The sequence below is a fragment of the Porites lutea genome, chromosome 10, assembly GCF_958299795.1.
Source record: "Porites lutea chromosome 10, jaPorLute2.1, whole genome shotgun sequence".
Taxonomy (NCBI): Eukaryota; Metazoa; Cnidaria; class Anthozoa; order Scleractinia; family Poritidae; genus Porites; species Porites lutea.
Window position 1 is genome coordinate 30210111 of NC_133210.1, and position 16550 is coordinate 30226660.

Consider the following 16550-nt stretch of genomic DNA (forward strand, 5'->3'; position numbering starts at 1 on the left):
TAGAGGTAATGTATGAAATGTCGCAGCGTAAACGTAAAAGTTGAGCGAGGTTCAACTCTTACGTCTACGCGGACCTTCCATACACTACCGCTATTTTATTTACGCGTGTACCCACTTAAAACTTATGCTTAGCATACGAAACGTCAAGTTTATTAGTTGTAAAATGCGTCAGGTTTTTGGCACGTTTCACAGCTGTTTGTGTTAATTTCTTCTATGCTCTTGCATACTTTTTCAGTGTCGCTCTCTTGTCTCACTGATGTAGCCACTGCCCTCGTTACATAATACCCGATCGGCCTTCCACCCATTGGGTCATCCGGATGAGAAAGGGAGTACGTGTTAAAAATATCCCAGTCATGACCGTGTGCAAAGCGGATTCTGTACGTCTGACCATCGTCACTTTTGATGACATAAATGAGAGACCCCTCAATGAACTCCACTCCGTCTCCCATCAGTGTTTTAACCGTCTCGGCGTCCATCTCGTGGTCATGATTGCCTCGGAGGTAGAACACCTTAACATTATCTTCTTGTGTCATTTTACGAACACTTTCGAAAAGGATGCGGCAGGTTTCGTTGGATTGCCATTCCATAACTCGTTCGTTAATTGTTTTCGGCTTTACATTAGCGCTGTCCAACCACATCTCCAGGGCATCTCCAACAAGAACAAACGTGTGTAGTCTAGTCTGTAAAAAAGATGGAATTAAGGTTTTTGAACTTACCCTTAATTAACCCGAATTGTCGATATCAATCAGAAAAAACTCAGTTTTGTGGTATATCTTCATCATAACAAAGACAATGACTCGATCGTTGAACAGATTTTAGTTTAAAATATCCATCGACCGTGATTGCATTTGTGCGCACACGGATTGTTACTCCAACCTTTCTTATGAACATAGTAACCCACCCTAAAAGGTACGACGAGAACCGCCGTCATTTTCATAAGGGGGCACCCCCCCCCTCCCCCCTACGAGACTGACACATGACATTGTGCTTTTGTTTCACCTGAAACGAGAGTTGAAAAATAATTTCCTGCATATTGCTATATTTCTTACCCCGGCCAGCGTCACTAACTCCGTGATAAACTTTTGAATTCTTTCAGTCTCCGTTTCACACCAGATGCTATCCAAGTGAAGGTCACTCATGCTGATGATTACATTCTTTACTGGATCGTTGGGATTGATCATTTCTCGGACAAAGATTCCTTCTTCATGACGTTCAGTATCTGGAATGGACCTTAAAAACGGACCATAAAAAAGCAGGAAAACGAGGTTTTTTCCCCAGCTTAAAGATTTTGATAACCCCAACTCTCTGTTAAGTAGGTAAGAATCGCATAATATTTTCTATCCCAACGATTCTACCTTCCAATTCAAAATGGACTGTCCCCGATACTGAATATAAAACTCTTGATTAGTCATAGCCTGCTATAGCCTCCCACGCAGACGTTCTTACGGGTTCGTCACGCAATCATTCCTCTCGTGGGGTAGGAACGCGTGACGAGCCCCTAAGAACGTTTGCGTGGGAGGCTAAGCCTGCTAGCAAGCTCTCCATTTGTGGCGAGCGAAGCGAGCTGCAAGAACTTGCTCGCAGGCTAGATTGGTCAGTAACTGATTAGCTACAATGTTTTATTAAACCAGCTTAACCCTATTTGTCAAGATAGTACATAGCAAGTACCCAAAGACTGCATCGTGTGGGTTTTGATTTTTGCCCTCTTTCGATCATCTCTTTCACCTTAACTCCGGAGTATCCCCCGAGTGTTAAAGCCGCACCTTTATAAAAAATAAAAACAACGGTTGCTTGCTTATTTGACAATAAACCGTGAGAGACGCTCATTCGATGTGGGGTCTCTAGATATCCACCCTCATTAGTAGCCTCCCACAGGCAGGCGTTTTTAGGGGAGTCTCATTTCCTCCCTCGCCTTATAACGCCTGCATGGGAAGCTATTCTCACTGTTGATTGGTCACATCACCAAGCGAAAAAAACATTAATGGGAAAGGAATGTTGGTCTCGGGTGAGCAAATTAAGCGTATGTGGGGAGGGAAGAACAGTACGACTCCCCTAAAAACGCCTGCGTGGGAGGCTATTTCACTTCAAGATACTCCTCAGCTACCCGTCATAAAAAATTCACCTCTAACTAATATATAAGGATAGATATAACAAAAAGAAAGGTCAAAAAGGCTATTCTACTCTTTTAAATGACAAACCATGCTTTTTTCTTGACGGAAACTTCACTGCTTGGTCCTGATGGCCATGTTATGAATGACCCCAACGAAGTCAGTTCACTGTTCTCATCCCAGATGCTTGCGGTAGAAGCCATGCCCGGTAGAAGTCCGATATTTAAACCCAAAGCCCCTGGATAAACTGGACCTTTTACAGAGATAATAAAATGTATAAAATATTGAACCAGCAGCTATTCCTGATCCTTTAAGAGGAACTGGCAAAAATGAAAGATAAACCAAACAGTTAAACGCATAAACTGTAATCAGATCAAAATTGAAAAGAAAAGGAGTGATCATCGCACTGTGAATAAATGTCATGCAACACGGCTACTAGCTCAGCGGAGAAGAGTGTACTCTGATCAATAAAGGATAGGTGTACACCGGCAGTCTAAAAGCCTAGCCCTGTTTAGGGGGAAAATTCGAAAGTTGATAGTGCACGTTAGATCTCCTACTTATGAGTCCCTCTAGTTGTTCAAACAAACCTCAACAGTTCATATTATGAGATGTTTTTTATCATCACCTTTTCTCGCCGCCGTTGTTGTAAATAATAAAATGATCACACTTGTTATCTCATCCAAGCAACGTTTACATTCTAGTTAGATTTTTGCCATCAGTACACGTTAAATGTTAGAACACCTTTATTTAGCGTTCATTTTATACTGCCATTTTCCGAGGGTGACAGTTTAATAAAGGTTTGACAGTACCTCTATAGATCAATAGATTAAAATATCGGGTTGCAGAGTTCTCAGCCCGATGAGACACCTGCTGTCAATTTAGATGTGAGGTTAGGCAAGAAATCAAACCGGGAGGTTTTCTCTGCTTGCCCCGCCCCGTCCCCTCGATTCCTTTCTTTGCTTTGCCACTGGCGCCTCCTGGGGTTACTCAAACAAAGATTTGTACGGAGATGCTGCTTTCCCTTTTCAATTCCTGCCCTTTAATATAACTCTAGCCTGAAAAAGGTGTCTCTTTCGGGCAAAGCATCCTCGTACAGTCCATTACAAACAGTTTTTCTACTAGCGCCACTCCCCCACTTGTCATGCACTCACAGAATCGTTCTGCGGCTTCTTACCTGGAAATTTAATTTTGGACTGTGCTGACGGAGGTTCGATTGATTTCAAAGAATTTGTTTTACTAATCTCGTCCCAGAGGCTCGCAAAATCCAGCCGAGAAGCATCGTCATCACTTAACTGACCAGGGAGGTCAACTGCATCCCGGAACATTACCTCCTGCTCAGGTGGAAGATCCGAGTATAATAGCCTCTTATCATCCAACGGTGCGTCTGTTACATCAGTGTCTCCTGAAATACACGATTAATTCACTATAATAGAAATCATTTGACAAACGTGTTAGCTAAGGAACTATCAGTCATGCTTTGCTTTCTCATTTCACACAAGCTCAATGCACTTGCGCTTCTCACTCGTGTATCAAATCCAAGCACTTTGTCCTTTACAATATTTATTCTAATCATAACTATAACAAAACTGTCAAATCTGATTGGCTATCAACTGCCCTGATTTCAGCCTTAATTGAACAGTTTAAAAGGACAGTACGCGTCATGCCTAAGTAATTGGACAGTACGCGCCATCACGCGCGCACTTAAATGGCTTTTTTTTTTCACTTCTAGCAAAACAAAATTTCGAATTTCTTGTGTTTTGATTTAAAAAATAGCCTTGTATATCACAAATTTTGTTAAAATTATGATTAATTGGTAACAGAACTTCGTGTCGTCCAATTCGGTCTGTAATCATACTCGTGATTAAACAAATCGGACTCCCGCTACACGGTTGTCCGATTTTGTTTATCACTCATATGATTACAGACCGAATTGGACTCCACTCAGTCCTGTTACCATTACAAACGATCTCTTCTGCATCCTCTGAGCAGTGGGAAAGCATATTCCAGAAGTCTAATTTCCATTCATTTTCGTCGCACTGAGAGTGTGTTGATCTGATACATTATCAGGAAGCACTTTCTTTACCTTGTGAAGAAATCAATTTTGAAATAACTAAATGGAATTATCATTGTCGTTAGTACTTGATTTTGTTATCAAACCTGAATCTTCCAGTTTTAAAGAGTCTACAGCCCTCAACACGTGGAGAACAGCATTCTTATCACGAAGCAAAAGATCTTGAGAATGCGCGTCCAAAGCCCTTAAAATGTGTGGATAAACATCATACACTGCGTTTCTGCCAAAAATGCAGTCTAAGTGGCCATAGCCAGGAATCTGAATCCAAGAGTACTCTTGATGCGGGTGGGCCTCTTTCGCGAGGTTGTAAGTAGTTAATGTACTTTCGGGGAGATAGCAGCTGTTTTTCTCTCCTAAAAATAAAGTAAAAAATGGAAATGTGAGTCAGTGCTCGATTGAGCCCAAAGACACAAAGACAATCACCTCACACAACGAGATCAATTCAGGTTTAAAGTCAATGGATAACGCGATCATTACAGACCATTATCACAAACTACATGCCCTTCATGTTATTACGCTATTGATCCATAACCCCATCACCTTTTGAAGTTTTATTTCCACACCTGAACAACACCTCCAGCTCAAAGGCTCAAACTTATCCTGAAAGCCGGCGGCTTTCAGAATACAAGTACGCTGCGTTCGTATGAATACTGACGAGCAAATTTGCTTATCTCCAAAGTTAAAATAATTCATGAATCGGTTACTTAATCTTTGCTCATAGAAGTCTCATAACTCTTATTATATTAGACTAGTCTTGAAGCGAAGAAGAGATCATTCTAGACAGTGTAAAAGTCTTAGTGCGAACTGACATAAAGTTGAATGAGGTCACTCAAAATTGTCATCGTTTGTTAACTGCCTGACTGATAAAGACTGCCGCAATGCGTGTCCAGCCCACCGGCTAGCTGCCTAACTGAATGTTCAATATGTTTCTTACCAACAATAAAGCAGATTGGTATATCCAACCGCTTTATATGCTCCTCATAAGCTTGTCTGTCCTTGGTCATGTCGGGCAAATAGATGTCTTCTCCTGAGGCCGAAACCAATTTCTTTTCTCTCATCGTCAGAGCCAACTGGGAGCTGCACTCTGCAGTTATGTAACCAAAGAACTCGTGCAGAGTATCGTGCGTCAGTGGATTAAGATTTTCATGTTCCCAGAGGAGGCCATAAGTGAAGCTTATTCTGCGTGTACCATATGAAATAAAAACAACACTTACTTTAAGCTTGCTTAAGTCAAGTCTAACCATTCTGTTTTAGTTCTTTTACCACCACACAGGACAGAATTAGGAGATGACTGAGTATGAGGGCTGCTTATCGATCGTGAAAGTACTTAATGAACTAGTTCGTCGCGAGACTTGTAATCGGGATACTAGACTCTCGGATCACATCCAGGACTCCGATTTTTTTTCCTTTATTCACACACTTGTTGCATTGGGGCTATAACATCTCTCACAGCAAAGCTCCGCTCGCGAAGACAGCATGGGTTCGCGGGGCATCGTGGGTAAGAAAATCCGGTAATCTATCCATCTATCCAAAACTTTGGTTGTCACGAAACCGTGCGTACGGTGGTCGTCGACCGTCCACCCACTGCGCTTAACCAATGGGAAATGAGGCACTTATTCAGAAATGAAAATGAAGAATTCGTTGTCGTTCGTTTCTGAAGTGAGACACGCCAGCCATATCAAAGTCAATTGCAAGCTACTTGCAATATTGAGGTGACGTGTTTTTTAAAGTTATCCGCTGACCAGTTATTGGTTTTTAATTGATCGCAGGCTCAGGTGCATAATTTCTCATTGTCAAAGAAAAAACCATATAGTAACCTCGGCCTTGATGTCATTATAGCCTCGGTCTGACATTTCCCTGTATTGACCTCACTCTCAGTTAAAAAGTAGTATATATGTTTTTAATACTGATCTTACATGTGTGTCATGCGGATATTTATATTACGCAAGTTGTCCGAAAGCTATATATTATAGACGCGCTTAGGAACCTCAAACTGGCCCTTTGTTTTTCTAAATAGTCTGATATAAGAGACAGTTATGTAAACTCGAGACGAAGTCGAGGGTTGGCATAACTGTCGAGAATTCTCCAACCCCTCCAGTGTCTATATCAGACTATGCAAATACAGAAAAAAGTTTTCTCTTTCTTTTATAAATTAACTTTCCCGAGAAAAAACGCAAAACTCCTTGATACGGCTTTGATCTATGAGAAATTCTTACCAGTCCCGAAGTCTTGTTCGCGTAATCAGTTCTTGTTTTGCATTAAGATGCTTTCCAAAATACGGATTTTTCTCGCTTAAAATGTCAGCTTAAGCGAAAAAAATTGGCACAGCATGTTTGCAAAGTTTTTCCAAGTTTCAGCCGACGAGGGAATCGGTAAATAAAGTAACCTTGTCGAGCTTTCAACTCAAAAACCTTTTTAAATTCGTGCTTGAGTGATTATTGACTGTTACAGGCTCCAAGGTAGTCAGGTTATGGCCTCCTGGATAGTGGTGCAGTCGTTCATTAAAAAGAGATGCGAAAAACGCGCGGGGGGGGGGGGGGGGCTGGGGAGAGACACCACCCCACCTTTCCCAGATCGCGCGCGTCTTATTTTCGCTTTGTTCCTTTTAAATACGTCCCCACTATACTATCTGAGCCCCTGGCACAGGCTAGCGTGCATGATTAGCACGCGAAAAGCAAAACATCTTGACGTCACAACGATGTTTACATACTCTCTTGCAAACACACCTCTTAGCCAATCAGAGCGCGCGTACCATGTTAGTTATCTTATAAATACATCTATTAATTAAGGGTCAAATCAAATGAAATCAGGTACAGTGGAACCCCGCTATAACGAACCTCGCTATAACGAAGACCCCGTTATAAAGAACAACATTTGAAAGCCCGGCAGATTTACAGTAAAATATGTTGAAACGAACCCCGCTATAACGAACCCCGCTATAACGAAATCCCCGCTATAACGAAAGATTTTGACGGTCCCAACGCACAATTTACCTCGCTATAACGAATATTTTGTCCTGTTGCTCGGTCGCAGTCAGTAACAACGACAGATTTGAGCGTAGAGTAGAATTCACAGCTTGCTTTATTCCGATTTTCTCAACACGCGACAGAAGATAAAACGCTGTACAGATCAACAGTCAACAAATCCTTTGACAGCAACCTATCAGTCAACGGCTTATTATGTCATAGACATTGGCGTTATACAGTATTTCGACATCAATTAACTTCTGCTCTCTTCTTTGTCTCTTATTAATTCTATTAACTTCTTCACTTTCGAAGGCTTCTTGTGATAAAACAAATAAGTAGCCGGAATTTCTAGTCCAATGCCCTTGTTTCTCCGTTTACCAGTCACTTCCACTGAGATTTGTCCTCCGTGTTTTAAGAACAAGTGAAATACACGTGACAGTGTCAATGGCACATGAGATGATTACTACAGGAAACGACATCGATGATTTCCCTCGGATGTTACTGTTACTTCTGAATTTTAAAGTTTTAAATTGAAAATGTTCTTGAATTTTATGTCTCGATTGACAACCGTTGTCCATAGTTTACATATAGTTTACAAATATAGTTTACATTATAGTTTACAATATAAAATGAATAAAAGTAATGATTTCTACGTGTAGTATTGAATTTTTGGTAATTTTAAATTACCCCGCTATAACGAATATTTCTGTTGTTGACCGGATAATTCGTTATAACGGGGTCTTCGCTATAACGAAGACCCCGGTATAACGAACATTTTTTTCGGTACCGTGACACTTCGTTATAGCGGGGTTTCACTGTATATGAATCCGGTTTCGGATTTGAAAGAAAGAAAGGTCTCGCGGAAAGTGGGGGTGGGGGGGGGGGGGGAGCGGTGGGGACCCTGCTGATTTGAAAGATTATTCTTGCCAACTAAAAAGTGGTCTGCTAATCGTAAGCGATTCCCTAGCCTATTTTGGGAACACATCAGATCAAAGGCTTGCTTTGCTAAGAGCCTAGTCCATATACAGGAAAGTTCAAATGCTAGTTGGCTTTCATGGTTGACAGTAAATGGTCAGCCAGTTTAAGAGAGAAAATATAATGGTCTACAGGATTTACTACTTACGTACCTGTGACAAACAGGGTTGCGGCACAGTTCGTTATAAGGCAAAAAAGTGTATCCAATACCTTTGACAAAGGTATTGAAGAGCCAGCCAGCCCAGGTGGTCTGATCATCTGTGTAAACTGTCAGACCCTTAAAACCAAGAGCCTCCATCACTTCTGGAATATGTAGTCCTGCTTTCTTTTTATTGAACGGACAGGGAATGGGGTTTGCAGCCACCTGGCTAGCCACTAGACTCCTGACCTTTCCTTGAAGTGCTCCAGAAAGGAGAGACGCAAAGCACACTAAAGATCCAGCACAGTGGGCAAACACTTGGACATCTTTCTATATGAATATAAACAAAACTTATTTGTCTTCAGTCACAATTTTGATATCTCACGGAGTCTTATTAAAAAATGATGTTGAATAGTATCAAACTGAAGCCTGCACCAAACTCTCCACTTGGAGAATATATAGCGATACTCACGCAGGCGTCACCTATAATGTCTATTGATATTAATGTGCCAATCAGAAGCGCGTTGGTTCTTGAAACAAATCATTTTGTTAGCGTAGTGTCGCTTGTTTGAAGTTAACGCGACGCTTTGAAATTAACCTTAGGTGACTTTTCTGTGACCCAGTTTTTTTTAGCTAACTTCATTGACCATCCTAAATAATGAGTGTTTGACCTGCTGTTACTTACTTAGAGGTTTAGCCAAGTAAATATAAACTATACAGGACGCTGTCGCATTTTTGAAAAAAAAAATGAAATAGTAATGAACTGTAAAGTGGAGTGATAAACAATAATGACTAGTAAAGGCAGCTGTTGAGATCATATTGATTTAAGTCTCATTTTGATATTAATTTATCAATCTTACAAGCACGTCAGGTTTTATACCCCCTTATCACCACCTCTCACTACCCACCTCCTAGCACTTATCACCCCTCCCCACTGAATGCACTCCTCTAATTTGCAATTACTACTAGTTTATACCTGCTTGGTGACCTCAATCACTTTGTTGATAGCCGCTGGATAATCATAAGCTGCACAGTCGTCCAGCGTGTAGCTCCCGTGCCCCACTGAGGGAAGATTACACGAAGTGCGCCAATCAACAAGCCAGACATCATAACTAGCAAAAATATGAGGAGAAAAATTTTCTTTTTGCGTGTGGGCGTGCATCTACCAGAGCCGCACATTTGCTGCTGAATTTGTAGCAAAGTATCTGGCAATATACAGCTGAAAAGGATTGTCTTTTAGACAGTAGAAACCGCAGTAAGGTGGTGTTGGTAAGAATTCCCCCCGGGGGGGGGGAGGTACTCCTGGGAATTCTTGGTGGGGGTGTGCCGCCCGGTTCTTCAAATCCTGACCCGATTTCAGACCAAAAAATGTAATTTTTCTCAACCGTTTTCAGACTAGACCTCTGAAATTCATATCCGTTTTCAGACCTGGCTTTTAGGCAGAAATTATGTTATCATTACATAGATTAGAGCGCAAACAAAAAAAAAAATTCAAATCCGTTTCAAATTCGCATATTTCTCTTTCTTCCCTTACCCATTTGGAATTGCAACGATAAATACGTTCATACACTCCCGTAGCTCCCTCAGAAACCATACCCGATTCCAGAGCAAAAACAGCAAAATCAATACCCGTTTTCAGACCAAAACGGCGCAAAAACCCTACCCGATATGGGCGGCACATACCGATATGGTTTATATAAGGGAGTACCCCCCCCGGAAGAATTCCTTTCACTGCAGTCGCGTTTTTCAGTTTTCATTTGTTTGATTATTGTAATTCTCTCTATGTTGACATAATAATAATGATATAAATAATAACTACAATTAATGATAACAATCTAACAGTAATAATCATAATAGCAATATACATGATATTAAATATAATAATGAAGACAAGTAGCACCGAATTACTTTCTTGCATGACATAATTTACCGACAGCGGACTCCAAATGAGACCGTGAATAAAGAAAATCAGCGGCCTGTTTCTTGAAAGTACCGGAACCTTTTCGGGCCCGGAAAGTTGTTTTCTGTTCATTGTGTTTGTATTCGACTTCAAAGTTTTAATAATTCTGAAAATAATACAATGAAACTATCAGTTAACGAAGCAAAATTGACTGGTTTGTGGGCTTGGGACTGTGCTACTGTTCAACAGGTTTTGATTTTAAATTTTGCCTTCGAACCTGAAAAGTTTCCGGGTCTTTCGAGAAACGAACCCCTGAAGCCGTAATCGGGGTACCCCGATAACGTCTCCTGATAAATTATGTTTGCGCAAAAATCAGTATGTGCAAGTCAGACTTAGAGCGCGGTTTAAAAAAATCTGTGGCCCCCAGAATTTGTTTGCAAGTGGCTTATTTGAAAATAGACAAATAGTGTTCCATTGGTTTGGTATCGACTTAAAAAAACAAATTGGGATGCAGCGAAAATGAAGGGAGTGCCTCCTTTCCCCTGTGAATAAAACGTTTTCAAAGTAATTTTAAAAAGTACGGGTTGTTCTTGTAGGTGATGTTTTTTTGGGCTTTGCAGTCGTTACTGCTAAAGTTTCTAGTCTCCTGGGAAACAAAATGGCGGCACTGAGACATATGACTCTTACTGCCTCGCCGTCTGTACCCTTCCCATGGTCCCTTGCGGTTCATCACCAGTCACTCGCGTTTCGCGCTCGCCTCTGCCATGCGAAAAACGAAGCGCCTGAGGAGGAGGCTGTGACTCTTGTTGGTTAAAAACCGTCCATTGTTAATAAAATTCCGTGCATGGTCAGTCTTATTAGGGAGCTTGAACAACAACGACGGCGACAGCTACAAAAACGCCACTTAAAAGAGAACTGGCGCTGCTTCAAACTTTGTCGCGTTCATTCCATCTCGTTCAATTCGGACAAAGAATGGCGAATTTTTCTAGAATTAAATTCTAAAAGACTGTAGCGAATTTCAGGAAAAGGAAAAGAAAATTGTTGTTTTCTGTTCATGTCCTCCATAAAACGTGAAAATAGGAAGTTTCACGCCGTAGTTGTGCAACGACGGCAAAGAAATATACAAAAAAGCGTGATGCACGTGCAGAGATGTTGTTTTGCCAATCTAAACCAATTGCTCTTTTGCCGTTCTCGTTGCCGTCGCCGTCGTCGTTGCTTAAGCTCCCTAATATCGTGACAGGAAAGGCCCTTAAAAATTACACAACGTACCTGTGTTGCACCAGGTATTCCACAAGGTTTGTGTCAATTGTGTCCAGGCTAAACATTCCACTACTTACACCAGCTCCGTGAAACATTACGACTGGGCCCTTTGTGCCACCATTGTAACGAGTCAAGGCTATTTTGAACTGCAATATGAGTTAAATAATGTGAATTTTAAATAGTATTCAAGTTTCGTCCTCTCTGCGAAATTTTTAAGTAGATTGGAATGCGTTAATTAACAATTAATCAATGAGGCTGAGTATCTTTATATGAAGAATTATGGAGATTGAGGAGGTGTTATCCGTCGAGGCCGTAGGCCGAAGCGGATAACACCCTCCGATATCTCCATAATTCTTCATATGATACGAAAGCCGAATTCAATAATTGTTTTATTATTCATTCAAAATAATTCCTAGTTTAAAAACATAGCTAAAACATGCTTGCCTCCATCGATGTTAAGTTCATCTTCGATAGTGCACGTTTAGAGTTGTTCAGCACCGCAAATATTCTCCAAATAGCAGATGTCGCCCTTCGAGTTGTCTTCTTGCTGTTCTTGCCATGTTTTTAGCTATTATTTCGCCTAGTTCTTACTCTTGAAATGAGTGAAATGTCCGCCATTTTTGTTTTCACAACCAAAACAACTCAACCTGGTCCCCAGGTCTTCTCAGTTAACGGTGCATTGACATGCAAGAAGACTGCACTTTTGACGTCATCGGTTCATTAAACGCAAAATTTTTCCAAATTTGGTCATCAGTAGCTTGTTATGGTGAATTATGCATGTGCTTTTAGCCAATCAGAATTGGGGAAATATTTTGAATGAATAATTAGCAATTATTGGACGAGGTTGAGCAAAATATCGTGATTTGTCTGTGGCGAGCAGATCAATTATTTGCCGAAGCCGAAGGCTGAGGCAAATAATTGATCTGCGAGACACTGACAAATCACGATATTTTGCGATAACCGAGTTCAATAATTAATTGTTTTATCATTCGATCACCGAGTTTGTTTTTTAAGGAATATCCTTCGGGAAGCGAAGCGATCTACCATTTTCACGCAAGAGCGATCGTAAGAAGGAGAAAAGCACGGTTTCCTTTACGCATGAGCAGAATATTATTTGCAGTCAAACACAGTTGGACGGCATTGCACATGAGCAGACCATTATTTGTAGCCATTTTTACGCAAGAGCGATCGCAAGAAGAAGAAACGCGTGGTTTCATTTACGCACGAGCAGAATAGTATTTGGAAACAGTTGAACGACATTGCGCATGAGCACACCATTATTTGTAGGCAGCAACCGTTTTATGAGTGTTATACAGCACTGACTTATAACTGTATTTAGTTTCCTTTAGACTGCAAAGCAGTCAAGTTTTTTTTTTCTCAAAATCGATTTTGCAAGGTGCAAAGAGCCGGCGTGATATTTTCGCGCGAAGTCTCACTCTCCGTTTTCACCCTCGTTTCAGATCTTTCCTTTGAATGCTCACGCGCTCGTTCTTAACCTAAGCAAAAATACTGGCTATTTTGCAGTCTAAGTTTCCTTTGAAAGCTTACTTCGGTTTGTTTACGTCCCTTTGTGGAAAAAAAAACATGTTTTGATCTTTTTGCTGCTGCTAAAACTGTGAAATTGGATGTGAGGATGGTTTATTCACCTTGTCTTGAGTGGTGCAGTTGTAGACTTCGGGGAAGTGCCCACGAAGCTTCAGAGCTCTTTTCGTCCTAGGTAATGCCTTGGGATTAAAGTACTTGTCAAGTGAGGAAACTGGTCCATAAACGTCCCAGAGGGTTTTAGCAAAGAACGCACCAAAACGTGCCAACCAAACCAGCTTTTCCTGCATGCTGTGGGTATTAATGATCTCCATTGTTTCCATTTGCTTGGCAAAATTGGCAGGAGTTATGTAGAGTATTGCAGTGCCCAAGAGCTCCTTCTTGTCAAGGCGGAAAATTTTGACAAACAATTTTGTGGTATCTTTCAATCCTGTTTCACCAAAGTGGTCCTTGTGAATATACTTGACTCCTTCAAAGGAAAACTGCTTATCCTCATCTCCAGTCAGGGTCATTTTATACACCATCTCCTTAGTGTCGATGTGCTCTTCACTGGTACTGAATAACTGAAACTGGCCTAGTAAGAACAAAGTACAGGTTTATAGACGAGACTTTTATGATGAAATCCTGTTGTGTGATCATTTTTAATCGAAACGTCTCTGGTAGGACTTTCATATGGTGCTATTTATTTTTCCAAATTTTAAGCGTTTTTTGATAAAGTTTTGAACTATTGACTTATAGGAAGGATAGAACCTCGAGAAAAGGACTCAGGGCCTGTTTACATAGAGGTATAGGAGACCCCAGGTAGGTTAGGTAACCCGCTTAGGTGGGGTAACCCTCCTGTCCATGCAATTTTTCATATGGTCACCCCACCTATCATGTAAACGTAATCAAATTAATATTAGAGATTATGTGGAGAGGCGGGTTACCTCACCTACCTGGGGTCCCCTACCTCCATGTAAACAGACCCCAAGACCACTATGGGCTCCTGTCTGGTCATATAGTCTCAAGGGACCCACTTCAAACAAATGACAACTACAGGACTCGCCCGCTAATCCCGCCAGCTACGCAGGCTATTGAACAATTAGCTCCAAAGTACAGATTTGAATGTACATGTTTCATTTAAAGTTCAAACGAAATTTTAACTTAGTCATGTGTCGTGCTTTTATGTCGTGCCGAGTTGTTTAAAGCGTCATGTTGCCAGATAATTATTTGACTGGCGAGTAGGAGCAAAGATAGAGAACTTGAAACATGCGAAATTGTAGCCACCTTAATGTTCATCTCTATTTCGTCTTTAAAGTAACAAAAAGATCGATAACCAGATTTCAATAACAAGCAGATGGTGGTCTGCCTGTGATGTAAGCACATGGTTCTTGCGAACAGGTCGCTACGTTCTAGTTATTACTTAAACTCCTTCAAAGTCGGCAGGCATGCCCGTGAAACTTTTTAAGGTGAGCGCACATTATTCTTTCAGCAGAAAGAGGCAGTGAACATACCGTCAGAAACTGTCAAAGGAGACGAGGATAGTGCCGAACATTTCACTGTTCCGCTTATGTTAGCAGAGTGATTTTTGTCACAGTTAAGCATGCGCTCTACGTCATCCGACTCAATTGTTAGGGTAAATTCACAGGGTATTTTCTCTCCTTTGTTGTCCGACGATTCGTATTCCCCAACCATCTTTTCTGTAAAGCGAATTCCTGGCTTCTGTTTGACAAAGTTACTTGGATCTGCAAAGAAACAACTGATGTAAATAACACTGTTACAAAACCATTTGCAATTCAAGTTAGAAAAATGACTGAGTGTACAAACATATACTACAGACACACTGTCAATGTGCACTGTTTTTCACTCTGTTCATTTCTTATCAGCTTTATTTCGAGTACTCGCGCAGTTTAACCAACACAAATGTGGCTTCCTTGTATGGATTTTAATATTATTTAAAATTAAATTTGTGATAGTTCATGAAGACAAAAGAAGTTAGAATTTTTAATGATTGCTTTTAAATCATGATAAGCCCTCGGCGTTTTTAGCTCCGGTTTTGTTAAGGAAAATATTAATAATAGCAACGATTATTGGAATTGGAAACAAACATAGAGGAGAGATTTTGCAACCCTTTCTATCTAAAAGGCTGCCCCGCATGTTTTAGATACATATTATCCCGATATTACTACTGTTATCATCGGCATTCCCAGCAACCATGAATTTAGTGTCACACTTACATTGATGAATTAACATTATTCACTATAACCTCAAACAGAATCCTTAGCCCTTAGAACAAAAATGACTATTATTCTTCACAGCCATGAAGTTAGAGGTGTATTACTCATTCAGCTCACCAAGTGGTTTGAAGGCGTCATAGTCTATATGCCAGCCTTCTCTTTTGGCAAGAAGTCGCAAGCAGCGTTCCGCCAGGCAGGAAATGGTAAGAGTGGGATTGACACCAACAGCGATAGGAAGAATTGCACCATCTACTACGTAGAGTCCTTCTAAAACACTATCAGAATCACCTAGAAAAACGTAAGGAATGCCATATCGTTAATCCTTTCACTACCAAATTTAGCCAAAACTGAAATTTCGACTGAATGTCTAAATTTTCTTTTGTGAAATTTTGAAAAACAAATAGCACTATGAAAACGTACAGGCAGAGAGGTTTCATTTGAATGGTCACATCATAGGATTTCGTCCACAGACGCAAAAGTTACAATCACCTTACAAAACTCTAACAAGTTCTCTGGTAGTGAAAGGGTTAATCTTGTTTTAAGGAAAGTAAAAGGGCCAAGTTCACCTGTATAAAAGTTAGTTTTACGGGACTGTCACTTATCTAGGGTTCGAAAGCTTTCTTTTGTTCCACTGAATTTGTATAGATGCAGGCTGAGTGTGTGAAAAGGCTCTATATTGACCACTCTTGGTTTGCACTCACGTGACAAGGGAGTCACGCTGGTGGTCAATATACAAAATATTTCAAATATTTTATTAAATTTCGTTATTCTTGACCACTGGCTACCTTGATTTCACATGCAAACCCCCCGGGGGCGGGTCACTCAAGGGAGGTTTGGAGATATATTTCCTCCAAAACTGAAAGTTTAAACCGATAAAAACAGTTTCTTACGGCCTTATTTGCTGTGTTTTACTTTTTCTTTCCTCATTCCCTTAATCAGTTATGCCAAATATAGCTTGCAGTGCTGGTGTGTTTTTCCCGCTGGCGAGCCTTTCCTGAAGTCGCCATCTTTGATTTTGAAAGGAGAGAAAGACTGAGGAGGGGAGAAAGTGCGATCGATAGCGTGGGGCGAAAGAACGAATTTGGGGAGGAGAGCTAGAGGGAGAACTATTCGTACTCTTTACCATCAAAGACTTGTCCAGCATGGTTTACTACTGCAGTTCGTCCAGATTCACCCATTGGACAGCCGCCAAGAGGATGTGCTGAGATGACACTTTTACCAAGAGCTTCAGTCCACATAGGGTTCTTGACAAACGTCCCACTGAGACCTGTGGTGATCTTTTCCATTGCCTGATTGACGGTGGCAAAATTTTTTTCAGAGCCAATATTGGGCCAAGTGATGTCAACACTATCATTGTCTTTGTTGTAGGAAAT

General features: G+C 40.8%; 1 protein-coding gene across 1 annotated transcript in view; it reads right to left on the bottom strand.

The window, feature by feature from the left end:
* LOC140949748 (uncharacterized) overlaps positions 1-16550 on the bottom strand; it is a 29973-nt gene that overhangs the window by 3624 nt on the left and 9799 nt on the right. Inside the window, exons 5-17 of the mRNA XM_073398886.1 lie at positions 16301-16550; positions 15295-15465; positions 14455-14685; positions 13066-13535; positions 11429-11565; positions 9236-9371; positions 8273-8589; positions 5114-5358; positions 4266-4532; positions 3283-3510; positions 2199-2361; positions 1050-1230; positions 228-680 (exon numbers count right to left, since the gene is read on the bottom strand). The exon at positions 16301-16550 is cut by the window's right edge and continues 72 nt beyond it. Of these exons, the coding sequence (XP_073254987.1) occupies positions 228-680; positions 1050-1230; positions 2199-2361; positions 3283-3510; positions 4266-4532; positions 5114-5358; positions 8273-8589; positions 9236-9371; positions 11429-11565; positions 13066-13535; positions 14455-14685; positions 15295-15465; positions 16301-16550 (3249 nt within the window). The remainder of the gene's footprint in view (positions 1-227; positions 681-1049; positions 1231-2198; positions 2362-3282; positions 3511-4265; positions 4533-5113; positions 5359-8272; positions 8590-9235; positions 9372-11428; positions 11566-13065; positions 13536-14454; positions 14686-15294; positions 15466-16300) is intronic.